The sequence below is a fragment of the Falco punctatus genome, assembly GCF_963210335.1.
Source record: "Falco punctatus genome assembly, chromosome: 7".
In the NCBI taxonomy this organism is placed as follows: Eukaryota; Metazoa; Chordata; class Aves; order Falconiformes; family Falconidae; genus Falco; species Falco punctatus.
The window spans coordinates 67,396,783-67,422,889 of NC_137587.1; the positions used below are offsets into that span (position 1 = coordinate 67,396,783).

At 46.0% G+C, this 26,107-nt stretch overlaps 2 protein-coding genes across 8 annotated transcripts in view; one reads left to right on the plus strand and one right to left on the minus strand.

The window, feature by feature from the left end:
* The first annotated feature begins 1,462 nt into the window (after nt 1-1,462).
* Nucleotides 1,463-20,732, plus strand: RAB11A (RAB11A, member RAS oncogene family). 2 transcript variants are annotated; one of them, XM_080396986.1, is made up of 5 exons: nt 1,463-1,620; nt 9,545-9,740; nt 10,699-10,892; nt 11,886-11,966; nt 18,986-20,732. In XM_080396986.1, the coding sequence occupies exons 1-5, from the start codon at nt 1,581-1,583 to the stop codon at nt 19,123-19,125; spliced, it is 651 nt and encodes a 216-aa protein (XP_080253112.1). In that variant the 5' UTR covers nt 1,463-1,580; the 3' UTR covers nt 19,126-20,732. The 2 variants fall into 2 exon arrangements, with proteins under 2 accessions (XP_080253112.1, XP_080253113.1); XM_080396987.1 differs by lacking the exon at nt 18,986-20,732 and adding an exon at nt 13,610-18,979.
* Nucleotides 20,542-26,107, minus strand: part of MEGF11 (multiple EGF like domains 11) — a gene marked incomplete at its 3' end in the record, with an annotated part of 303,133 nt that continues 297,567 nt past the window's right edge. For all 6 annotated transcript variants that reach the window (XM_080396936.1, XM_080396935.1, XM_080396939.1 and 3 more), the window contains one exon: nt 20,542-25,732. In XM_080396936.1, the coding sequence (XP_080253062.1) occupies nt 25,572-25,732 (161 nt within the window). The remainder of the gene's footprint in view (nt 25,733-26,107) is intronic.

Genomic DNA, 26,107 nt, shown 5'->3' on the forward strand with positions numbered 1-26,107 from the left:
CTCCTGCAGACCTCGCTGCTATGCTACCAGAGTGCTTTCTGCTCCTGCAAGGCCTGGCCTTGCAATGCCATTACGGAACTGGCACATGCAATTATTTGTACGGGACACGTGGAGCAGGGTCCTGGGGATGCGAAGCCCCGAATGCTTGGTGGGTTTTGTGTACCCGTGAGAGGCTGGAGGTGCATGATCTGCCAGGGGTGCTGGCAGCAGGACACGTGCTGAGCCCAGACCCCGAAGCTCCAAGCTCGCCCCGGTGCTCCCGGAGACCCCCCCACCAGCAGCACTGTGCTCCTGCGGCGCGAGGCACTGTGGTCACATCACGTGTCGTTGTTATTAGCGCTTTGTTTTCCCTGCTCAGAAGCTCCAAGGCAGTGTGGACTATTTATTTTTAAATGCAGAGGACCACGTTATGGTTCATTATTGCTCCAGCAGACAGTAAGGGATGCATGTGCTGCTGCCAATGCCCAGGGGTTACTTTCTGCACCCAGGAGCGACAGCAGAACCACCGACTGTGGGGAAGGTGCCCGTCCCGCTGCTGCTGGCGGCAGGCTGGTGGCAAAGAGCAGTTTTAAGGGCTTTGGTTTAATCATCTGGACACAAGTGCTGGTTTTTATCCTCTTCTGTTTAGGTCTAAACACTGTGCCCAGGGAAGCCGGTGACACAGCTGGTGTCTCCCACGGCACAGGGCAGATGCAGGGCCCTCGCGGGTGGGGATGCGCGGGGCGGGCAGCGGCATGGCGGCGGGGCAGGGGCCTGTGCTTACGGCCTGTTTGCACCTCCAGAGCTGAAAGAGCGCGTCCCCACCTCTGATGCCTCCACCAGCTGCTCCATCAGCTACACACGCCGCTCTCAGCCCACGCAGGAAAGATCTGTGAGACCCGGGGGGGTCCTGCCGGTCTGTCTCAAGCTCCGCCGCGGTTGCAGGCAGAGCTGGGGTGGAGGCCATGGCCAGGGTCGAGGCCAATGCCAGGGTGGAGGCCATCGCCTGCCCCTGCAGGCAGGAGACAGGCACCCGCACGGCGCTGAGGGGAGCGCTGGTGGGTGCCAGCCGCGAGCAGCGAGGTGAGGCTGTCACACCTCGGTCCGTGAGGGGCACGTCTGGCCGTAACTGAGGCAGAGCAGCTCGACAAAACCTCAAAAGGGAAAGGCTGTGGTGAGAGCAAAAGACCAGGTTCCACCGAGATTTGAACTCGGATCGCTGGATTCAGAGTCCAGAGTGCTAACCATTACACCATGGAACCGCTCTGCCAACACCCCCTCCCGCCCAGCACTAGTCCCTTCCCCGCGGCCCCCGCGCTCCTGCCGCAGCCTGCCAGCCCGCCCGCCCGCCCGTCCCCTGGCTCTCCCCGCTGCGGCTGCTCCCCGCGGGCTCTGCACACCGCCCACGCCCCGCTCCCCCTCGCCGCACAGGCCCTTTAAGGCCGGGGTGGGCGCGGCGGCCCTGCCCCCCCGGAAGTAGTTTCGCGCCGCCGCCGCGCTGCCCCGGAACCACCTGTCCTCCGCGGAGGGCGGAAGCGCTGCGGCGGCTGCAGGGAGGGTCCGGCTCCCGCTCCCAGTGCTCGGCCTCGGCGCACCCCACCATGGGCACCCGCGACGACGAGTACGACTACCTCTTCAAAGGTAACGGGGGCGCCGGGCCCTCGCTGCAGCAGCTGGTGGGGTCACCTTCCGCAGGGGGTCCCGGCCTTGGCGGGGGGTGGCGAGAGGTCTCCTCACGGCGCGACCTTCTGGCGGGCGCCGCTTCCCGTCGCTGCCCCCCGCGCAGCCCCGGGGAGGGGCCCGGCCCGCGGCCGCCGCTCCGCTGAGGGAGCAGGCCGCCGGGGTGGGGCGGGGGGCCGCGGGCGGCTCTGTGCCGGCCCGGCGGGGGCTGCGGGGCGGCGGGACGTGTCGCTGGGCCCGGACGCGGCGGGGTGCTGGGCCCCGCTGCCTGCCCCGCCACCAGAATGTCCCGTTGGGGCCGGTGTCCGTGGCGGGGCCGCGCTTGTGCGGGGCGTCTGCCCCCTTCGGGGCCCGGGGCGCCGGCCGCCCGCTGGGCTGGCGGGCGGACATCGCTGGAGGCGATGCCCGGGGCTGATAAGGAGTATTCCCAGTCCTTTGTAATAGCTGGAAGAGGAAGGAGAATTGAGTTATGCGCTCAGGGTTGGTAGATGATGCAGCTAATTTAATAAAGCGGGATTATTTACCGCCTTCTGCGCTCTGAGCTCTTCACGAGGGGCGACTGCAGCTGCTGTTTCACACCCTGTGATCCCGCGTCCTGCCCTGGCACCCGGCTGGGGGCAGGGGAACCTTCCCCCCCTTTTCCTCCAGGGCTGGTGGTGCCCTTGCAGTCAACCCTGCCAACGCAAGTTGGGTTAAAGTGTTGTGGCTTGTAGTTAACTACCCAGTTTTTGCTCCCTGCAGAGTAAAATACCAGCCTGCTGTAAAGGTTCGTAAAGCACGCTGTGAAATGTGTATGGAAATGCTGCTGGTTTGAGGTTGACAGTCCAGCTTCTTAAATCCTACTCTAAAAGCAAGCACAGTATTGTAGAAAGTAGGGTTTTTATTGCGATGGTATTGTGAATTCGAATTTAGGATTTGGAGTATTTCTTACTGCATTGTAATGGTGAGGGACCCAGTGCTTTTCATCATGAAACTTAGGTAAAGAAAAACATCAAGCGTGTTCTTTCTGTACCCTTAAGCTCATGTAATAACTTTGAGGAATTACATTCTTTTTTGTTGCCTGTTTTATCCAATTGCCATGTGCAAAGTGGCATTATTTCTAACTGTAAATCAGTCATCTGCACTGCTATTAAAATAAAATCAGGAAGTACCCAGAAACGCCTTTTCTCTCAGCTTGCAGCGTTGGCAAGGGCCTTGCTGACAGCTTAACTTAATTGCATCAAGCAATCTTACTGTAGGTACTCATGTGTATGAGTTATCAAAACCATTGCATTATTTTTACTTGTTCATACAGTTTATAACTAATGCTTTAGCTATGAAGGCCTAGGAATATCAATGATGCAGGGTTTGTTGGGAGAGGTCCTATCTTTCATTAGGCCTGCTTCCTTATGTAATTGGAAGATAATAAAGTTGTGATCCAGTTACGAGGAAAAGTGCAAATCTAGTTTAATTGATTGCCCTTTCTAAAGGTTTTTCTGTTTAGACTGGTTTATAGAGGCTCTTGGGAGTTCAGGGAATGCTTTGAAAATGGTGTTATGAAGGTGAGTGATTCAGGCTTTGCAAAGCTGGAGTAGACTGCAGGAAGTTGATGCAGTGTCACGTAACTGGGATTAATGTGGCAGCTGAAATAACATGACAAATGCAGAGTAATACAAATTGTGGAAACTTCTGTAACTTGCCAAAGGTGACGGTTGTTCTAAACAAGCTGTCACCACTCTGGAATGATCATGAAATTACTGCAAGTAGGTCTCGGAAATGAATGTCTCTTTACCAGGTGCTGGTCAAAAAGGCAAGGGGTAGGTAAAAACTCTTGGAACAGGAAATGAAAACTCAGGGGGAATGTTAAACTGATGTTTGAATCTGAAACATGAGCATCTTGGGGATTGAGGGGAAAATACAGGCAGGAATGGGTATATCCATTTTGAAAGGGATATTGTAGAATTAAAAAGATGAAGGGCATCAGTATAATCAGGAGAGAGAACTAATAGATTCATATCCCATATACTGAAGTGATCTACAACTTTATCAAAATTAAAACAGTGATTGATAAGGGCAAATAGGGGAAGTTATCTACTGGTTTTGTCACAGTTTCTCTGGATATCTGTAATGCTGCTTTTATTGAGCAGCAGGCGAAAACAAAAGGACATAAAAGTCCCACAGATGTATATGTAAATTGAGTGCTGCAGTGCCATAAATACTACAGAGGGGTTTGAAAAGCTACAGAAATTTACAGAGGAAGAGAAATGTCTGTTGGAGCATTTCAGTGCAATGGTTTCAATGACAAGCCAGAAGGTATTGCTTGTTTGAAGATTCAGGGGCTTGCTAGGGCAAAGATTAGCTTGTTGTGTTACACGAATGTTTCTCAGACATCGGTTGCTGACAGTCAGACTGGGTGTTGGTCTGTAAGGACACTTAATCCAGTAGGACAGTGGCTGTGGGTTTATGAACTTGAAGGGACATGGTAGGTTGGTGGGACTGAGTTCAGAGTTTGACTTGGTTTAAAGTAATTGGGTGATATTCTCTAGTCTAAGCTGTCTTTTATTACTCTTGAGTTAAACTGTCATGTGTCTGTGAGACCTGGTTTTGTCCTGTCAGCCACTGACAGCAGCTGTATGTTGTAATCAGGCTGCCTTTGCTGGTGGGTGTAAGCTGAGCCCACCTATGTTACCATACAATAAAATCCAAGTACCTGTTACAAACTACCCCTCTCCTGCCCCTGCCCCGCTTCAGCACAGGCTAAAGCCTAAGCCTAGCTTGCAAAGAGGCAGCTTCTGGCAAATTTTTCTTGTCCAGCTGCACGTGTCTTTGTAGTCTTCACTGCTTTTGGGGTTTAGCTGGGAACAGTGCCTACTGTTTGCGTTTGAAGACATGCAAGACCTATGAAGTCCAGTTTGTAGGAATTTTGCTCTAATTTTAATGGGAGGGAAATATAATGGCAATATAAGGATATTACTTTATTTAATAAGTTAAGCCTGGCTTAAATACAGGAACTTTTTACTCTCTTTGATTAAAGTAATGTACTTGCAGTAGATGAAGAGTTATCACAGTAACCCTCACTTGTAGATGTTGTCTGTGTTTTCTATGACCAAAGCTTGAGAAGGTTATGTCTGCACCCTGACCATCTGGACACTCTGGATTTGGGGTCAAGCTTCTCATTTCTGAACATTGACCTGACTTGCGGTGACATTCAGCTTATTGTTAGGAAAAACATTTTTGACTGTTTCCTACTTTGCATGTTATTTTCTCCAGCTTTTCCCTTTGATATTGAGGAAATGCTCTGAAATGCAATAAACTCATTGCTTTGGGTTTTAAAAACCACATTTTTTTCCTTGTTTGTTTTGTTGAGAGAAATTTGTAGGGGAAAGCGGTTGCATGACACCTTGGTTTTTACAATGGTAGCAGGCCCTTTGCCTTCACTGTGTTAGATGTGGAGCCCTTTTGTGCCATAACCTGCCAGTTTAGACATTTTACTACAGAGGCATTTGGAGGCCCAGCTCTGCATTACGTGTAGTATGTACAGGTAGTAAACAAGCCCTACCCTGAAGTGCCTTTGAGATGCCAGTTCTCTGCGACAGGAAGTGGGTGAATAAAGCAGGGGGGCACAGGTGAGGAGGGAGATTAATATAGGACATGATCGTGTTAGGTTTATCAGCAGCTACTTACAAGATGTAGAATCGGGTCATCTTACTCTGGTTTCCTTTAAACTCCAACTGAAGTGGGCAGGAAGAGGTGTTCGTCAGCGGGTTCTTCTGGGGGCCGTGAAGACGTGTCCAGGTTCTTCATTGCTGCGCCTCTTAATAGCCGAGCTCAGTGTAGAGATGGGGCCTTTCAGACATTGTAGTTCCCTAGTGCTGGTGAGCTTGTTTTAAATCGTGTAATATATGACTTGTGTAATAACTTTTATCATGGACAATACAAGCTAGTGATGCTGGGCTTTCTATTTTCAACCTGATTAGGTTGTCTGTAATATACTTCATGAGATAATTAAAGTATTTTCTGAAAACTTCAGCTAAAAGGTTTAACAGAAATAAAAATTGGGTGAGTGAGCTGGAGTGTTGGTGAAAAATTAATAATCCTTTCTTGATGTAGTTCTCTAAATTGCTTTTTATGCAACTTAGGAAATTGAATTCTTATTTTGGTCTTCTACAGAAATAAAACTGGGGTTACAGAATGAAATTTATGCAGTAGCATAGACTTCATACTTTTTTATTTTTTTTCCCCTCTCCACCAAATACTTGTCTTAAACCTTTTGGGGTGGTAAATGCTGTAGATAGTCAAATGCACTGATTTAAAGAGCAATGCTTGCAAGTATTGAACTCGCTGATCAGTAAACGAGTAAGAATGACCTGCCTAGTAGCAGTCACCTGGGGCAAGGAGATCACTTTCATGATTTCCACAATGTGCCAATACAAATCTCCCTTGATTGTGAAGCTTTCTAAGGCGCTGCTGCTGTAAGGGAAGGTTATTGATGGAGGTTTACAAGAGTAGATCCTGTTGCTGAACTTGCTTGAATGTTTCCTGTAGACCTTCCTCCTTGCAGCCCTGATGTAGTAAAGGAATTTGCTGATGATGCAAGGTGAGTGGTGCAGGAGAAAGTCAGAGTGCAGCACTGGAAGGGCCGTGTGCTTATGAGGACTACCATCCCCCAAATCGGGTGGGATTCAGGATGTAACATTTTATGCCTGGGGACTTACAGGAGCTTGGCAAAGTAAAATTTGCCAACTTAAAGCTAGAACAGTTAGGTCTGATCACAGGTTGAGCTGTCAAGGTGTCAGGAAAAGGTAATTCCAGCTCTAGGTATGCCTGGTAGAGATGGAAATAGTAAATTTCCTGTATATGTCACAGGGAGACCTTGCTTAGAATGATGTGTACAGTTCGTGCTGTGTGGAAAAGAAATTAAAAAACTTCTAGGGAGGATGTTTGGGGAAATGGACAGTCTGTTTATAAGGAAACATTTGGGGACTTGGCTTATTTAGCTAGTAGAACAAAGCCAAGAGAAGATGGGGTTGCTTTCTGTAAATACCCCAGTGTAAACACCACTGGGAGTAGAAACTAATAAGCTAATGGACAGTGCTGGCACATGAGCACCACCATCAGCTGACCGCTAATTTCTTCTGAAAATTAGAAGGCAATTTCTAACCATTAGGAGTGAGTTTCTGGAAGAAAAGCCCAATAAAAGTATGTGTGCAGGAACAATTAGCTTTAACATGGAACTAGATAATGTCATTTCCCTCCCAGAAACTGTTTGCCTGGGAGTTAGAATAGGACTCAGCCATCCAGGGTCATTCCTGCTCTGTTTGTATGCTAAGAATATAATACCTGGGAACACTGTGTAGTATAAAGCATCAAAATGAGGTAATTTGATAAGGAAAGCAAGCTTAAAATTAATAATACAGTCTGACTGGCTGTTAAAGCTGTTTTAGTTCATAATTGTATTCAAAGGGTCATACTTGCTCAGACTGGCAGAAATGCAGAAAATGTGAGGGGCCATAGGTGCCTGCTGACATAGCAAGCTGTTCTTGTGTCCGCATTCAAGAGGAGCTGCATTGGCCTAATTAAGTAGAAGAAATAGCTGACTTCAAGGAGGAGAGTCTAATATTTTCCACTTTTAACTGGGACATATTAATCTGCTGCAGGAAACCATTCAGAACATAAGCAGCATGGGATTCAGACAAGGGAAGGAAAAAACCCACACCTGGTGGTGGAATTAAAATGATCCGTCTATTGTGAAATGACTTAAAGCTGTGCTTTGACATATGCACTGAACAACAGAAATATGTTTGAGTGGAATACTTGACAGGTATATGGTGCATCCTGTTGGGAAAAGGAAATTACGTATGTATATTGCTTTTCCTGTTTAGAGAAGTTTTCAGCCGCTGCCAAAGCTAGTGCTGGGTGATAGCAGGACTGAGGTGTGCCTCCTAGGAACTTAATTAGAACATGTCCCAGTGAATACAAATGTGATGTCATCTAAAGCCATGGCATAAACCTGCCAAAATTGTATAAAGAACTTATTTGCTATGGCAGTTTGCCAGGTGGTGACGATGCAGTTAGGTGCCCTGTCCCCTGCACCAAATTCATTAGTTTAGCATCTTCTGTGCCGGCAAGGCTATTCAGCTGTGTCAGGGCAGCCGACACTGAACAGTGCTGACCTGTCACGTAGGAAAGCAGAATCCTGTTTGCATTCAGCACATGTGCTTGCCACCTACCTGCACTTGTGATCTTCATAAACAGAAGTGGTTAACAGAACCACTCTGTGCTTTGTGCAACTTCTGCAGCTTGGCCGGCTGTGTGCTGAGTCAGCTGGCAGGGGAAGCTGGAAAGATGTTTATTTTGATGAAGTATTCTCCACAAGGCTGTGTTTGAAGCTAGCATTTGCTGCAATTTTCATTTTGTCCAGGGTGTTTAAAAGGTGCTGCTCTGCCCTTAAAGTCAGAGAGAATCCCATTTGCCAGAATTGTTTTATGTTATTTGAATAGAGGATGATGTTCAGAGGGCTGCTGTGTGGTGCAGCAGCAGATGGGAGTATTTGCACTGTGAGACCAAGACTCCTCGGGGAGGGTTCTCACGTGATTTAAGTGTTTGGTGCACTCATTCCTCTGCTGTACCACACAGAATCTTTAACACCGTGCTGCAGTGTCTTAACTAGTATGTGATGTATGTTACTGAGTAGGTATTTCTGTTGGGTTGGTTTTTTCCAAAACAAGCATAGCCACAACTATTTTTTTATTTTTTTTTTGTCGTCGGAGTGTACATTCTTTTGCTTGGACTGGCATTGATTCATTGCCACATGTAAAAGTTATCAGCCTTCCTTCTCAAGGTTCTTACTTATCCTCTTTTTATTCCATTTCCTGCTGTTAGCAGTTCAGTACCTTATCTTCGTAGGATCATCCCGAAAAACTCCTGTTGGTGTGGTTCTGGGTTGTGAATGTTTCATCCACTGACCTGCATCTTGGTAGTGAGTTTTTAAGTTACACTTAAACTTGCACGTTTCAACTCAGCATTACAGGATATTGCAGCAAATCCTCACGATGCTTTTTTTTTTCCTGTAGGAACTGGACTTTAAACCTTCTGTCAATGTCTTGTCAAGCATAGCTGAATCCTTCCAATTAGTTTGCTGGCACTGGTGCCATGATGAGCCAAGCTGAGCTAGGGAAGGGGGAGTGCGTGGTGGTTCGGAGGCCTAGCAATGCCCAGCAGCATTTTAGGGCAGTTTCAGGCTCTGGCCTAAAATGGCCGGTAGTTGCAGCAGCAGAGGATGACTGTGGAAGGGCACAGTGCTGTAGCTCAGCTAACATTTTAAACTGTCCATCAGGGTGACGGTGGTCTTGTGGGTTTCTATGGGTTTGGTTCTTTTTTTCTATTCATAAATTTTTCTTTTCTATTCATTTTCCCCAGTTGGGGAACCTGCTTTCTGCAAAGGTATAGAGAGTGTAAAATGAAGGCAGAGTCTGCTGCTTGCCCTATGTTTTAGACTTCTTCAGCAAAACAGATTTCTGTTGCGTGGTGTGGATTTTTCATTTTGTTTTTTTAGCTTGAGTGTTGTTTCGAGGATGTGAAATACATGAAAAACAATTCCCAACTTTTGGAGTGACAACCATGTATATTCTTCCTGGAGGAGGAATGTTCTTTCATGTTGGGTAAAGGAGACTGAAATGTAACAAGTAAAAGTCAAGTCTAATGTCTGTTCAAAATGCTGCTGAATGTGATGGCTCTGTTTCTCTAGGAATATCAAGACTTGGACAGTAGGCCTGTGACAAGGGTAGTGGTTTTGCCACTGTTTTCCTTCGTGCTTCATTCTGGAAAATAAATGTTTATTGCAGGTGATTATCAATGTCTTATCTACATCTGGAATCTGATTCTTACATCCTTTTTTGTCTTGTAGTTGTACTTATTGGAGACTCTGGAGTAGGCAAGAGCAACCTTTTGTCTCGATTCACTCGCAATGAGTTTAACTTGGAAAGCAAAAGTACCATTGGAGTAGAGTTTGCAACAAGAAGCATTCAAGTTGATGGGAAGACAATAAAGGCTCAGATATGGGACACGGCAGGGCAGGAGCGATACCGAGCTATAACATCAGCGTAAGTGATAGTTTGTATGGCTGCAGAGAAGCTTTTGCCCAGGAGGGTAATTCTGGGCCTTTCTGATTCCTCAGAAACTGCAAACAGGGTGTTTTTCTATTTTATCGAGTAGTATCCACAACTTATGGTGGAAAGAAGGTTAAATACTATTCAGCCCAGAAACTTGATATAGTGTGTGCTTGCGCAAACTGATTTACTTCTCAGTGCTCTCATGATGTGTAACTGGAAGCAAGACAAGCCTAGAATGCAGACCTTTGAGAGACTTATTTCAATGCAAGCACTTGATAAAGTAATATCAAATGTTTAAGGAGGTTTTATCAGTGGTAGCTAGGACCAGAAGCCCTCCTGTAGCAGCAAGGAAAGACTGCAAGACTGCTCACTTTGCACACTTTTTTAAATTGAAAAAGAACAGCGTGGGAAAAGCTGCACTTCAGTAAAGCTGGAGGGGATCGTTGGGTGGGAGAACACAGCCTGTTTGTTTTTGTATGTGTTACTGTGCCTCTCTGGTCTGAAAGGAGATCAGCTGTGGCCTTTTATAAAGGGAATAGAGCCGGTGGACGTTTTTATGATCCAGTGAGTCGTTCTGAAGTCTTTCTGTCACTATGGGCTGTGCACCCACAGTGATGGGTGGGGGACTTTTCAGGAGTGGGTCAGAGGTTGAAGGCAACAGTAGTTCCCCACAGATTCCAAAGCTTCATTTTTGGGATGCAGGGTTCTCCCCACAAACACAAGCTTTGGCTTACTCCCTAGACTCCAAGCTGCCCTGGCTGCTCTGGTGGTTCTGTGGCATAACCCTGGTCTGGACGCTCTACGTGGCTGTTTGAAGTCCCATGTAGCTGGGTTCTGGTTATTTTTTGTTTAGCTGTCTTAGTAATAGCTACTTCCCATTACTGCACAGTAACTTACTGCTTCTAATCGTGTTTCTCGCTGGTTCTCTAATGTGCCTTTTCACCCACAGGTACTATCGCGGAGCTGTAGGGGCATTATTGGTGTATGACATTGCTAAGCATCTTACTTACGAGAATGTAGAGCGATGGTTGAAAGAGCTGAGAGACCATGCTGACAGCAATATTGTGATCATGCTTGTGGGGAACAAGAGTGACTTGCGCCACCTGAGAGCGGTCCCTACAGATGAGGCCAGAGCTTTTGCAGGTTGGTGAATTCAAAATAATGTTCTAATGCTGACTGTCTGGGGAATCTGCCTACCTTGTCTTAGATACAGGTGAGTGTGCTGGTAGAATGAAAAAGAGTGCTGCTGGTGATGTTCCTGTGTCACGTACTGATGTTTGCCCCTTTATAATTCAGCCAAAAAGGAAGCCTTTAGAATGTGCTTGCTGACATGGTGTAAAGAATCAGCAAGAGGCACTTGAAGGTTTTAAACCAGATTTATTCTCTTGCCTATGCATTGCTACTCTTGCAGAAACTGCCCATGGTTTTAGGTTTGAGTTTCTTGTATGGTGGGTAGCTGTGCACCTACTTGTATACTGCCTTCTTTGCACCAACTGATCTGGAGCCTTTGGCAGATGCCCATGGCTGAACAGACTTCCATTAAACTGGCTTTCCAACTCTTGTTACATAATGATCTGTGAAAAAAAAATTAATTCTGGTTTCTGTAAATCTTGCCTTGTTTTAGGCCAGATTTCTTTCATTCAGGAGTGTAGCTGGGTTTCTTACATTAAGGCTTGCTGTAGCTGCGTTTGCAGAGATTACAGCCTGTGCTGAGGATCCCTGCCTGCAGGTGGAAGACACTCATTCCCCTGGCGGGGTTAGGGCTAGCCCTGCTAAATAAAATAAGCTGCCATGACATACTAGCAGGTGGGAGGTGGAGAAACTTGATGAAGTTAAAGAAAATCCCGGAAGCTTCATTACACAATTCTTGAAAGTGCAACAAATTCTCACTTTCAGTGATGCGGGGAGATGTGCCTCAAAGTAAAACAGCACTGGGCTGATCCCCCTGTGCTCGGGAATCAGTCTAAATTCTAGTGGTGGTGTTGCTTTCAGATCACGTAAGGGGGAAAACCCCACAACTTGATACCTGTGCATCTCATCAGAAACACTGCACATATAATCTGGAACAGAAGTTCTTCCAGATGTAAAACAGATATGTGATGTACCCCTCTAATTATAGCATTTCTGTCCACACAGAGAAGAATGGTTTGTCATTTATTGAGACATCTGCTCTAGACTCTACAAATGTGGAAGCAGCTTTCCAGACTATTCTGACAGGTGAGTCATCTAGTGCTTTGTGTTTCAAGGGGGAAGGGCAGAAGGCTGCTCAGATATGATGCAAATAGGCATTTCTTTGCCTATAAAGTGTTTAAGATTTTGCTATTTAATCATTCCTCACAGCTGTAAGATTTGAAGTCCAGTTTTGAAGTGTCACAGTTGAAAGGCCAGCCTTGAACTAGGCTGACTAGAAACCTGGGGCAGATCAAAGTGAACAAGGATTCGTTCCCGAGTTCGTTTCAGTTTCCCATTTGTGTATGGTATAGGGAGTGCCCACGGGAGAGAATTGGCTCATGCAAGCAGCAAGTTAAACAGCCATTGTTTATCAGAGGAGAAGTCAATCTAGTTTTTTTCCATCTTTAATGGTAACCATAGCAGTTGCCAAGGGAAGAGGGATGAAAGTGTAGAGATCCTTCCTTTGAACAATACTGCTACTGGTAGTCTGAGACATAGTGACTCCTGAACTGCAGGGTAGTCATTGTCGTTGCATTTAATAGTCCTGGCTGGACTTTTGGCCTCTGGAACATGTGATTGCAGAGTGCGCTGTGTTTTTTACGCTCTGTGGATAAAGTACTTCCTTTTTGTTTAAATCCATCTTTAGATATGCAAAACTTGTTAAGACTCTTGAGACATTGAACTACAACGACATGGGGGGCCTTAATTTAACCATGGCTTATAAAGGATAGGGTAGGAATTCACAAATTGGCACGGAAATCACTAGTTCTTGCCGGGGACTTGTGTTACTGTGTACCCTGTTGCCTGTAGCCAGGGCATAGTGGAACGACAGCGGCGTGCATGCCTTCTGAGCTGTCATCATTCCCTGCTTTGGCAAATGATTCTCTAAATCTCTACTCTTGGTCTTGAAAACACCTGAGAGACTCCTCTGTTCTGGTATGTCTCAGTTCTAGAAGTGCCAGGCAGCGTTTCCATTTTCTCCAAGTGCCTCCAACGTGTTTCCCAGTTGCAATTTTAAACACCCTCCTTTCTGATGTAGCATGTGCCGGGCTACGTGATATGCTTGGTGTGAGGAACAGCCCCACTTTCTAAACTGTGTGTCTCTGTTAATCAGATCTCATCGCAGTGACGTTGGCACCTCGTTAGTTTTGGGTTTTTTTTTTCCTCTTTGCTTGCTAATTTAGACATTCTATTAAAAATGCATCAAAAAGGACTTGTTAGCCATACTGGAACATGCAGGTGAGGAGGCAGCGAGGAAGCTATTTACTGTAATAGAAGTATAAATTCTGTACAGTTTTTTGAGGAGTTTGAAATGCTTTATGAGCACCCTAGCAGTGAAGAGAGTTGTTAGGATGCTGGCGTGTTACCTGCCTGTGTCCATCTGTTTGTTGTCTTATTAGTTGTAAGAGGCCGCTGAGAGGTTCTGGTTGTATTGTGGTCTTTGCAGTGGATCCCCAAGCAGTAGTGCTCCTGCCCATATACTAGCAAAAAAGCGTGTCCGTGTTAGATGAATAAACAGTGCATGGGGATGCCTGTCATCTTGTTGCTTCATACAGTGCTGGGACTAAAAGTTTGAGTTTGTTTCCTCTTTAGCTGCACCATGTGGTTCCCTTTTAACTTCAGTGTTGTCATCTGGTTGTAATTCAACATTGCACAATTTTTTTTTTAATTTTTTTTTTTTTTTTTAGAAAAAGAGATGTTGGCTTATAGATTTACTCCCTACATGACTGACTAATTACTAATGCTGTCAAGAGGGTGGATGGTTAAGGAGTGGCTGAACACCATGGTATCTGGGGTGCCTGCTGGACTTCCTGTTTTCTTCACCTGCCTAAAGGCAGTCCTGTCAAAAATGCTCATGAATTTGGGCATGGAATTTCAGGAGAAAGACATTTTTGTTGCTTATTTGTAATTGCTAAAACCTGAAGCGTCTTCCATTTATGCGTATGTCCTTGGTTGTCACCTGTTTCCTCTCAGGAGCACCTAGACTGAACTTTGAGGTCAGGTTCTGGCCAAACGTGCTGCGTGTAATGTGGAACAAACAGCCTCTCTGCTTGTTGTTTCAGTTTTCAGAGGGGATCAGGGCCCTCAGATGAAGGTTAGTTAATAAACTTTCATACTTATGCAGCAACAGCACTAAGAAAACAGAACTGGAAATATATCAGGCACTGTTTACCCCCTCGCTGGTGGGAAGCGGTGGCTGTCAGGCTGTCATAGTCAATACACGCCAGTCACCTAATTGCGCCCATCACCTGTTAGACCGTTCTGTTCTCTAACAGTGATGGCTGAAGGGGTGCAAAGTTTCCTGCATGCCCTGGGCTGGTGCTTTACTTCCACAGAGCTGTGTGACGCTCAGATGATACACTGCCGTTGCCATGGGGAAGCAGTTCACCTCTTGGGCACAGGCTAGGCTGTTTCTTTATCTCTTCTCGCATGCTTCCACTAGTACCTTTTATTCCAGAAATTACTTGGGATTTTAATTTGTGGAGGTTTGTTTTTTTTTTAATTTATTTTTCCCCTGGTTGAATTTTTCTGTAAGGGGAGCAGTCTGTAACGGAAGAACAAGTGATTAAAACTTGCCCTTGGTGGACTCTGACAGATTGCTGAGGCTGTTGCTTTTCCACAAATGTCAATGTTCCCTGTGTGTTGCTGTGGCAGTATTTTGGGTAAAGAGCTCCTGGGTTTGCGGACAGGATCCTTGTTTAGGAGGGTTTGGTTCAACTCTGCTGGAAGAAACACTTCTGCTGATTAGTGGGCATGTGGCTCACTCCAGACAGGAGCTCCTGTTTCAGGGAGATAAAGATGAAGTAAATAATGCATTAACAGCAGGTTGGCTCCATCTCGGCTGTGACTGGCATGCTAAGGACGAATGTTCTGCCAATAGACTTCTTGATAACACTTCACAGCTGGCTTTTTCTGTTAATGATTTGCTTTGGAGGAAAGAGGGGAGCAGTCATTTGCGGAATGTCATTTTTGGAGTGACCCTGCAGAATCATGGATCGCGTGTATTTGGCCAGGCTGCCTCCAAGCATAGTGTCTGCAGGTGGAATGCTCACTGTCCTTTGAAGAAGGAGGTTCGTAAAGCCAACAGGCTTTTTTGCCCACAGGCTGTGGGCGGAGGTGGCTGGCAGAAGGAGGGGCAGGGCACGCTGCCGCACCAGCTCTGCTAGTATTTGCAGTGCTGGGAGCTGCACCAGGGAGACATCCCAGGCTGCTCCCAGTGCCTTTTGCACAGCTGCTTAGATCTCCCCTGATACAGGGTGTCACAACTAAGGTCTGTAGCAAAACTCCTTTCTCCTGCAGCCCTACTGAAGCTGGTCTGGTCGGGACAGTGTTGGAAACTTGTAAGAGTACTTCCCTTGGAGGTGTAGCAGGGTCTGTGTTAAGCTTGTCCACACCTAGATTCTCAGGTTAAGCCACTTTGAATGGATGGCTTTGGGCATGGGAAATATGAACTCATTATAGTTAGAAAAGCCTGAGTGTGTGTTCTGCAGTTACACTTCCACTGTACAGGTGGAAGAAGGGGGAGGAAGCTTTTCTTGCCTCTCCCTGTATTATAGAGGACTCTTAGAGGGGGGGTATGTCTTGGATCTAGCGGGCTTCCTGTCCTGCTGTGGATTCCAGATGAGGTTTTGGGGACCTTTTCCTTCTGTGGCTTAGAGTAATGGTCCCTATCCAAATTCTTCTGTTGCAAGATGTCTAGACTCTAAGGGCTGATTGTTGTGCACACAAAGCTGCTTTGTATCATCTGGCAAGTAGGAGAGACTGGTATTATAATCCTAGCTACTCAGAGCATTCACAGCAGGATAAACCATCCTTAAAGTAAACTGGAGTCTGCCTCTGTTCCCTGCCTGGCTCTGTACTGTCTCTATTCCTGCACTGCCTTCTGCTGTGGTTTCATCTCTAAGGAATCCCATCTCCAAGGAAACACAATCACAGAGCATTAACATCAAAAAACCTAGGGATTTCCTCTTTTGTTAGCTCTGTACACCTGAGAATGAATGAAACGCTAGTGCAGGCTGAGCAGACAGGGTCTGGTCAAGCTCCTCCTAGGCAGCAGTGTCACTTTTTCCCAGCCGTCTTTACAGTGCAAGGCCTGTCTCACACAGTTACCAATTATGCAGTGATGCATTCTGTGAATGTGTTCTTAATAAGGTCTCATTCAGTTACTGAGCAGAGCATAAAATGTAGTGTCTTCATTAAAAGGCGCATGTCTTCATTAGCCTGGCATTCCTCTGTGCAGACCAGTTCCTGTGTATGCCTCTGGGCAGTTTGCTCCAGTGAGAGCAGGTTTAAGCTGTTCCCGCCTCCCCTTTCACACCAGCACAGCTGTGTGTGGTGAAGGAGCATGCAGCTGCTCCAGGGAAATGCAGGTTTTAGCCATTTAGGCTTTTAGGGCAGTACAACGTGGCTGCGCAAAGGTTTGCGCTGCAGAGGAGGAAGAAGCAGCAGCAAGCAACTCCTTGGGGCTGCTGCGGGTTGGTTAAAGCAGCACAGCTGCTACATGTCCTGGCAGGGTTGCTGGGGAGGTGGTGGAAGTGGGGACATGGAAATGCCTTCCCAAGTCAGAGGGGATAGACCCTTCATCGGCAGAGAAATCAGTGCTGTTAGGATTGTTTTTAAGGCTTCAGGGCTGCTGTAAGGTGAGGGTGTTATACAGAGGGCACTGTTCAGATTCCTTGCTCATAGGGCTGGAGGAAGTGTGTGACAGCTCATGTTAGGGACGAGTATGAACTTGTTCAGGAAGTTCTCTGGAAAATTGAGAATTGCTGCTGAAAGTGCTACTGGAGAGTTTCCGGTAACGAAGGTGGTGAGAGCTTTCTGCCAATGACTGGGAGCGGGCAGCGTTCTGCACTTGGGGGTAAGCCGGCTGTCTGCCCTGTGCTGGGGCAGGGCAGTGGATCAGAAAACTTGAAGAACGCGGGGTAGGTCTTTTCCAGCTGTGCTCCTCCCACCTCTGCACCCCAGCGCTCTGCTGAGCCTTGCTGAGTGGCCTGCCACAGGGTGAAGCTGATCTTTATCTGCAAATTCCCACACGGGGTTGCAGGTGGCTTTAAAGATCTGATTTCATGGGATTCATTTAACTTGTGAAGTTGTTTATGTGTAAGACTGTTGGAAAGAAGAGTGAACTCGAGAAAGGGTGAAATCAGAAAATCCTTTTATGTGTGCAGCTCTTGGTTGCCTCAGTGGCTTTATCTGTAACTGAATGCGTATGTAGCATCCCATCCATTTTTCTGAACGGTTTAGCCCTGTCTGAGTCCGAGCGGTCAGTTGGAGGCCCGGCAGGCAGATTCCTTCAAAGCGCCGCTTGCAAAGGTTGGTGTTACTTCTATAGCCTGTAGATACAGCACAGTATTTACGTGACAGATTTTTATTTTGCCAACAGCCCCGTGGACGCTTGCAGCCCTGCTGCTACTTTTCCTGGGGAGCACTTGGCCTCTGTGTTGGCAGCTTAAATCAGTGGAGGCTCGCTGCATCAAGGCTGAGGTTTTCAAGCCCTGTTTGGCAAGGACCCTTTTCAGCTCCTCGGTGCCATCTCTTCCCATTGTCATAAAAGCAGGCGCTTAGCTGTGTGCTCAGCCCTTGGCAGCAAAGAGGACCTCTCTGCACTAGGCTGCTTGCTCAATTTCCAGTACTGAAACAATGTCAGAATGTGCGCTAAGCAGCAGCAGCAGCTCATCAAAATTCTGAACAAAGGCTACTCACTAATGACAAAATTTCTGGTGGAAAAGATGCGTCTTGTGTTGGGGTCAGGAGAGGTGTGTGTTTGGACAGTCGTTATTCAGGCTGATAAGAGACTTCAGAAGAACTTGGACCTTTGCTTTGTTTTGCCAGAGCTGTTTGCGAGCTGTGCTCGTCCCTGCTTCCCTCTGCGAGGAGTGAAGTGCAGACACTCATCTTCTGCAGCCTGGGCTTACCCGATGCCTTACGGCAGGGCAGTGAGCTGGAGTGTGCAAATTGGGTGTGGGCATCAACTGCCTTCTCTCGGGGCTCTGCTGCTTGGCAGTGCTGCCGTGTTTGTTGCCAGCACGCTTTTCTGTTGTGCAAAGTAAAATACGCGATGTTGTCATTTCAGGGTCGGCTCTTTGCTGAATCTGAAACGCTTTCAAACTTGTTTGTTAAACTGAGGTTTAGTGAGCCTGTTGTTGTTGGTGTTTTTTTTTTTTTTAAACTTTACTGGTTTTAAAAGTCAAATTTGCAAGTGAGTTCCCCATGTTCTATTCTTGGTGTCCTTGATTTCCTTTCTGGGGGTGAAGTGCTACTATGTATGCTGTACTCCTTCTTCTGTGCAGATGAAATAAGTGCTTTTGTAGTTACTCTGAGTTTATGTACAGGGAGTGCCATCAACCACTAACAAAGGCATTCCCCACTGGGTGCCTGCTGGGGAAGGCACAGGAGTTTAACCCATGCTTTCCAATTGATGCTGCAATTTTTTCGTCTGGAGCCCATATTTCTTCTCTATAGTTTTGAATTTTAGCTATGCTAACACAGCCAGAAATTCATTAAAGGATTTGTGTGCTGCTTAAGGTGCTGAGTCTCCCCTTTTGGGCCCCAGTCAACCTTTTCTGAAGATTTAAAACCATTTGGGGTGATAGGTGAGGTATTGTATGTGATAGGCATGCCAAGAGGGAAGCAATGGCCCTTGCAGTCCTATCGGAGAAATTTTGAGTGGCTGTTTTTAATCTTGCTGTTGTCCATGGGTACGTCAGCAAGCACGTGACCACTGTCCTTGGAGCCTTAAGAACCATGAGGAGGAATTGACGGGGCACATAGTTTATGATTCCTAGTAAAAGACCCCTGTGAATTCTGTCTATTTACCAACTCTTATCTCAAGGGAAGTAAAACAGTTGTTAAAAACCTCATTTCTTTTGCAAACACATATTTTATATTCTGAATATAGAAAGCATCACAATTGAACTTCTTGTGAAACCTTCTGTGCGTTACCAATATAGTTTCAAAACTGTGGGAAATCTTTATATAATTTATGCCTGGTTTCCCCCAGTTTTAACTTTCTGATGGTGTTTTGCTGGTGTACGTGTAATGACTAGATCTTTCTCATCTTCCAGAGATCTATCGTATTGTTTCCCAGAAGCAAATGTCTGACAGACGTGAAAACGATATGTCTCCAAGCAACAACGTGGTTCCCATTCACGTCCCTCCAACCACTGAAAACAAACCAAAGATGCAGTGCTGTCAGAATATATAGAATTGTTCATTCTTTCCTAAAAGGCTGTGTATATTCCCCAGGTCCGAGATTTAAATATATTTGTAATTCTTGTGGTTACTTTCTTGTTTTTAGTTTCTGCTTATTTCATCTGAATTTTTCCATGTCTTAAACACTTTGATTTCAGTGTTTATGAATCTATTACTTCTATGTGGCTGCAGTATTTTTCCAACACTGACTTGTCGGTTTTGGTTCAGTAAATTGTTTGGAACTGAACTGATCTCTTTCCAACGTGATGCCTGCTAGTCAGAGCACAGACACCTTTAGTGAGCACTTGAAGATGTTATTCTGCTCCTCGCAAAACAGTTACTGTTGGTTGAACTAGGAAAATATCTCTGGGCAGGATAATCTTTCCTTGTCTTAAGGTGTTGTATACTGCATCTAAAGCTTGATGAAATGCCCATTGCTCTGAAGTGCAATTTTAATGTAAGTTAAATGTTTTTGGCTATATCTTCAGATTGTCAAGTTAAGGATTTTTTTTTTTTTTATGGAATATTATGGGGGAGAAAAAGAATTTCTTGTGAACATAGCAGCAGGGTTCTTGCTACCTGTGAAGGAGCTGTTGTGGTTTGGCACCTGCTGCAGAGGTTGTAATGTGAGGCAGAGCTGCTGGGAGGCTGGCCAGGGAGACGCTGGTGGCACTCCCACTGAGGTGCCTCTTGTGCATGAAGAAAAGCACGAGCAGTCTTAACTGATGAAGGGTCACTCCAACACTGGAACTTGCAGCGTGTTTTTGTGGTGCCCGAGACTTGGCCCACGCAGTGCTGGTGGTATCAGGATTTGAAGATGCCTTTTTTTCTTTCATGGTCCACAGACTTGAAGGGTGTTGTCACGTATTACATGCTTATTCAAATGCTTGAGTTGATGAATCAATAACTTCCACAACCTCGTCTTAGTCTCCAGTTCTGTTTCATCCAGTATTTTTAAACTATTCCAGTGGTTTGTTATATGTTCCTTAAGAGAAACATCTGGAGTAGTTTTCTTACTGGATGCGTTCCCTCTGTGGACTGTTGCTCAGTACAAATCATCTGTTCGATTTGCTTGTTCAGGGATACATGAACTGTGCCTTCTGTCACTGCGCTCACTGCATATCGCTCACTGCATATCACTCGCTGTGTGCTATTCCTAAACGCATCGTTAGTACTGAGATTTAGGGGCTATAGGTGCTGAATTTCTACAGTATTTAAAAGAGCTGTTTGTTGTATAAATGGCTGCAGTTATTTATACAATTACAGGGAACTAATTGCTTGTAGGGGAAGTTTCTCAAACTCTGATATGACCCACTTGGAACATCCAAATCTGGGTAGGCACTACCAGCTGCGTTTCATACCCAACCTTTCTGTCTTGCGGTGCTCATGATGTGTAAGGCACACAGAAGGCATTGCTGTAGTCGGTCACTTGTTTTTTGTGGTTTTTTTTTTTTTAAATCCATTTCTCCTCCTGGTATTAGTTCTGAAGATGCTATTTTGATCTGTTTGTAAATTACTTTGTATTTTATGCATGTACTGTACCTTGATTCATTATTTTTTTAGATTGATTTAAAATATAATCATCCATGATTCTAATAAAGAATTACAGGGGACAACTCAGTGTGGTGTTGGGTGCAGTTTTTTGGGAGAACTGGGAACTGACGTGAAGGTTTTTATGTGCTGGAAGCTAGTAAGCTTCTTTGAACTGGTTCTGAGAAGATGCTGAAGTGGAAATACACCCAGAAAAGGAACCGAAAGGGTCGTGTTACATGACAGTTGCCTTCCTTATTCAGACCAGGCCTGCAGCTTTTTGGGGCTGCTGCAGTTCACAGCCATGACGGTTTGGCAGTGTCAGGGAGCTCTTGGACTCTGAGAGGTCTGTGGGTTCACTCCAGTCAAACCTCTGAATAGCTTTTACAAACCTGTCTGGGTTTTCTTGTCCATATTGTCACCAGTAAGAAACTTCTGTGGGACAGCAAGGTATTGCTTTCTACAGCAAATTATTATAGCTTTGTGATCCCGCTGTGGGTCCTGCTGAAGAGGTGGCGCTTGGGCGCCAGACTGCCAGTGTCCCCAGCAGCAGCTGCCCCTGCACGTGTGGTGGCTCTGGGGACAAAGGCTGTGTAGGGCCTCTTGGTATTGCAGGAGAGCGTAAGGACAAGGCGTCAGGCTGGGCTCTTGCTCACTGTGGGAGTTGTTCCCACAACATTTTCTCTAACCAGACTGGAGCATATTTTGGAATTAACCAAATTACCGCAGCAGCCAAGTTCTAAATTTGTCAACTGGAAATGCAGGATGAGTTTCGCTTCGCTTTCTGTTCTGATTCATGTAAGCAGGCAACTTGACTTAGCTGTCATGTCAGGTTTGGATTTCACGTGCTTTTATGCAAGTTGCTTCCTTCTGCAGCAAATGCAACCGTGACAAAGGCTGTGGGAGCACAGATGGCTGTTGGAGGCCGACGCCACCCCTGCCCCACGCAGAGTTTGCACGTGCTTCTTCCTTTGGTCCACAACAGAGAGTGCTGTGTGTAAGTCCTGGGCAGCTGTGAAATGGCTGTGGGTGCTGTTAGAGACAGTAAGAGCTCTTAATTTCTTTTTTTCCATCAGGCCTTGGGTGGAAATGCTGTGCAAAATCTGATTTTGTACTTACGAACTGCTGCAACATAGAACAATGTTTTCATGCGATAGTTTGTAAAGCCTTCATAAGCCATCGACTTCTAAAGCAAAATCAAACAGAGTTTATACAGGGATGTAACTTCTTACCCATTAAAGCCTTTGCCTCGTGTTCTATGGTTTTATACTGCTTTTTCCTGACTAAGCACTGCAGTGCTGCAGCAGCAGATCCTGGCTGGCCCTGGGCTGGGTGACGCTCCTGGGACAAGAACGTGCTTCACAAAGTGCTTTGGGAGAGACAATGCAAGACATTATTCTGTCTGAACACTGACCCAACGGCATATTGTTCCTGTTCAGCTGCTGATTAATCATTCTCTTCTGTAATTGGCGTTATTTCTGCACTGAAGTGTCTCTTTTCTGCTAATAAGAGACAACTGATTATAACAGATATTGCTTTTGGGCCCTGAAATGAGCTTTTGGAGTTTCTGGGAACTCTCTATAATGCTGCAAAATGAGCTTTACTTGCCAAAAAGCTTTTGCTGTCATTTACATATTTGAATAGTCACAACCTTAACAATTCTGAAGCTGTTCAGCAAGCATCAGTGGTTCTTGTATTTGATAGGAGTTGAGGTTCTGACTCTTAAGCAGAAAGGACATGGAGTTGTTCTGATTTAAAGACATTTTTATTAAGCTAGAATTACTTATTCTATCAGTTCAAACCTGATGAATTTCCAGCTTTAAATAGCTTATTGAGTATGGCTTGTCAAATAAGAAGATTACATGCTGGGCTTTAGTTAACAAGATTTTTGGAAATATGAAGCACAAATATTGGAAAAGCTTCAGCATGTAGCAGTCAGCTGCATTGCCTGGGAGTCATTAATTCTGAAGGTGTTTCTGCTGCAAATCTATGCTCGTGATTTATTGATTAGGCTTCCTGGGAGTGCTGTCAAACCTGCTGAGGTGGCTGCCATGTGTCCTGGCTCATCACTGCGGGGGCAGTAGGGTACACTGTGCTGGCCTGTACCCTCCAGCGCCCACCTGAAGGCATGGTGACCCGCTAGTGGCACAGAGGCTGTCCTGACACGCGCTGAATTGCATCGCGTGAAAATCAGAGACACACCTGGTGCTGGTACTTGCTCTTTGTAGGTGTGCAGGATCTGGTCCGGCTGGGTTTGTGCATCATCGAGGTCTCTTGCTCAGACCCGCTAAGGTTAAACTGTTGAGGAATTGTAAGAAGGATACGTACAGAGCCAGTTACGTTTTGTTTTAAACTTAGGCGTTACTTGAAATGAACTCCAAATTACAGTCTGAATTACAGCATTGTGGTTTCTGAGAAATCCTGCGACTTCTGGCTTGTAAACCTGATGCCTCCTGTTTGTTTTTTTTTTTTTTTTTTGTTGAGGGGGCAGCCCCTTTGTGACCAGCCACGTCGCCTGGAGGACTCTGACCTGTTTAAGTCTGCAAATGAGTACGTTTCAGAAAATACACACTGAGAGAAGTTCAATTTATTTTGTACAAGGTGAATACCTTTGCACAGTGAACAAATATATTACAAATCTGTCTTGCCTTAAAAAAGTATTGCCATTTTGGTGCCTATTTCCTAAGCTAATGCTAATATACAAGAAGGTACTTTTTTGTTGGTTTTGTTTTGTTTTTTTCCTGTTAAGCTCTGTGCACACTGTTGCATTTGGTTTGAAAATCCAGCTTTGAAAAAAAAAACAACTGAGCACAACTCTGCTCTCTGGAGTCTCATCGGAAGCTTTACAGCAACACACACAAAGATTGGTCAGGCCGGCAGCTGAGACTGCTTGTGCTAGGTGTCAAGGTAGGTCTCTAACGAGAGTATTCCTTACCAAACTGCCTTTCTCTTGATAGATTTGAGGTAAGTCTTTCTATTCAGGTACATAAAATATATTTCTACTGGCCCTATAAAATAATTGTCTACTTACATCTCAAATAAGGCTTTCCTGGAAAATAAATTACTATTGCTGATCAGTCATTGCCCCCATGCACACATGCAGCATTCATGTAACTACTTATGCATTATCCTGCAACACGAAAATCTGCTGCTCTGGAAGCCTGGGGCATCTCTGGGCTCAGCTCAGCTGCCTCACTGCAGAACTGGTTTGCACAGTGGGGTTCAGAGCCGAGCCGACCACCTGCTGGGGTCCCAGCTCCTTCTGCAGCGCCGCGCCGGGGCTCCCCGCAGCCTGATACACGAGCGTGTTGCAGTGGTGCACCCAGGGGTGCTGTGCAGGTTGCGGGTGGCTCAGTACCACTGTGTGAAGGGTTTCCATCCCAGAGGTGAGGGCTGAGCCCGTCTGCGGGGACACGGGCTCGGCCCCATCAGGGTGCTCCGAGTGATCCGATGCATGGTCTGACTCTGAGCCAGCATCAAGCTGCTGCCTCCGAGCTGGAAGGCTCCTTGTCCCCGTCCCCTAGACCAGCAGGTTACGCGAATGATCATGCTTAGAGCAAACAGATTGATGCTGGTTTCATTCTCTTCTACTTCCATCAAACTGGTGAATGTGCAACAGAATTTTTTTTTTTTTATATATTTAAGAGGAAATCAACTTGCTGCTTCCACGTTTGCCTAATAAAATTACATACTTAGAATCAATACTATTTCATGCTCAAAATCTACAAGGAACTGCTTAACGGCAAGTATTCTACTATCTAGGTCAATAAAGATCATTAAAAAAAAAATACTCATGGTGGCTTAGTCCAAAACTTTACCATGGGCTAACCCCTTGATAATTAGTTCACAAACAGGTGCTGAAAAAGAAAACCCAGTTTCAGCTCAATTTAATGACATTTCTGGTAGAATCATCAACGGATAAAGTTGCACTACATGGTAATGCACATCAAATCAAAGGGTATCACAAACGGCATGCTGTTAAGCGAATCGTGATGAGATGGTTTGTAAAGATGAGCAGACGTGTCTTAGCTTTAGGAAAGGAAACCAAACCAGGGTTAGTCTGTGCAAACCTGCAGTGTCCCCGGGCCGGGAGTGAAGGTGCATCGGCTTACACTGCCTGACAAAGCTGGTGGAATTATCTAAAAAAATAAAAGCTGTATAAGGAAAATTAATGCCTATCTGTGCCAATCAAAGTACGTTATAGCTTTTTAAAAGTGTGGTAGGTTGGCTGTGAGACTCACTGTTGAAACTCAAGTCATTAGCAGAGATCAGTGGATGTTTGCCAAGATGTTACATTTTAAAAAACTGTACAGAATGTGTCTGTGCTAATACGCTTCAACTGAAATACCTTGGTACTGAATATAAGGATGAAAATCTCAGTGCTCATTACCAAGTGTGAGCTGCACAGGTTGCACATGGTGAGGGCAGTAAATGAGGTTTCCAGACAGTGAAATGACAAGTTTCCCTGCTTTCATTCAGAAAAAATGTCCATTTCCATGACAAAGATGAGAATATATTCCAGCGAATTCCTAGTCACTTTGTTCCTAACAGCAAAAGGTTTCTTGATGCAGTTGGTAGAATAAGTCCGTCTACTTAGCATGTTTTTGTGTTTTATTTTACAGCAAAGCCAGGGTTAGAATACACGCCACAGAGTTTTTGCCTGGAGTATGTAGCCACCTTCCTGGGGTGATGTACTCCAGTCACACGTGGAGGAGGTTCTCGTTAGTTCCTGTTACCCATATAAAAATGTCTTTATAAATAACATCATGCAGCAGCAGTTGGCCCAGGCAGATGTTGTGTTACATTAGGTCCTTGCGTAAGACAGTCTGAAATCCCGTCAGCATCCTGCAGCGCAGAAAAGGATTGTCTTCTCTTTTGCTTCCTCAGAGTGTGTGTTTGCAGCACAGTGCACAATGAAGTTCATCCCTTTTAAGACTGCTTGTCCCAAGATGGCCCGTGCGTCGGGCTGTGCCTTACGGGGAGGAGGTCGTAGTGACTAGGAATGTGACTGTTCCTAGGCAGGTCGTATGGGTTTTGGAGGTAACTGGCACTCCGAGCGCGGGCGTCTTGGACCACACTGACAGTGGGCTCTGGGGGGAGCAAGGAAAATGCAGTTATGGTAACTAGCAGCACTCCCAAAATGAGTTACTCGTTCGTTTTGTCACAAGCACAGAACATCAGCTTCCCAAACCATCTCTTCCCCTCACAGCTTTACTGGCAGCAGACAAGGCAATGCGTGGGGCTGACCAGGGAGGAAAACACCGAACAGATCCGAGGGCAGGTAGTTCCTTCAGCCCTGCAGATAATGTCTTCAAAAGACCAACACTTCTGCACTTTCAGAATCCTGCATTGGGACTTTGCAGCAGTTTAAAAGGAGAGCACGAGGAGGGGACTGCAGCCCTCTGCTGCCAGGGCCGGAGGAGCAATTCGGTGCTGTACCACGCTCACATCCACCACCACGGCAC

Bases quoted from the DNA above. Each gene is read 5' to 3' on its own strand.
- RAB11A (XM_080396986.1), top strand. From the start codon at position 1,581: ATGGGCACCCGCGACGACGAGTACGACTACCTCTTCAAAG. The intron at 10,893-11,885 runs GTTGGTGAATTC...CTGTCCACACAG, and splicing joins TGAGGCCAGAGCTTTTGCAG to AGAAGAATGGTTTGTCATTT. The intron at 11,967-18,985 runs GTGAGTCATCTA...CTCATCTTCCAG, and splicing joins TTTCCAGACTATTCTGACAG to AGATCTATCGTATTGTTTCC.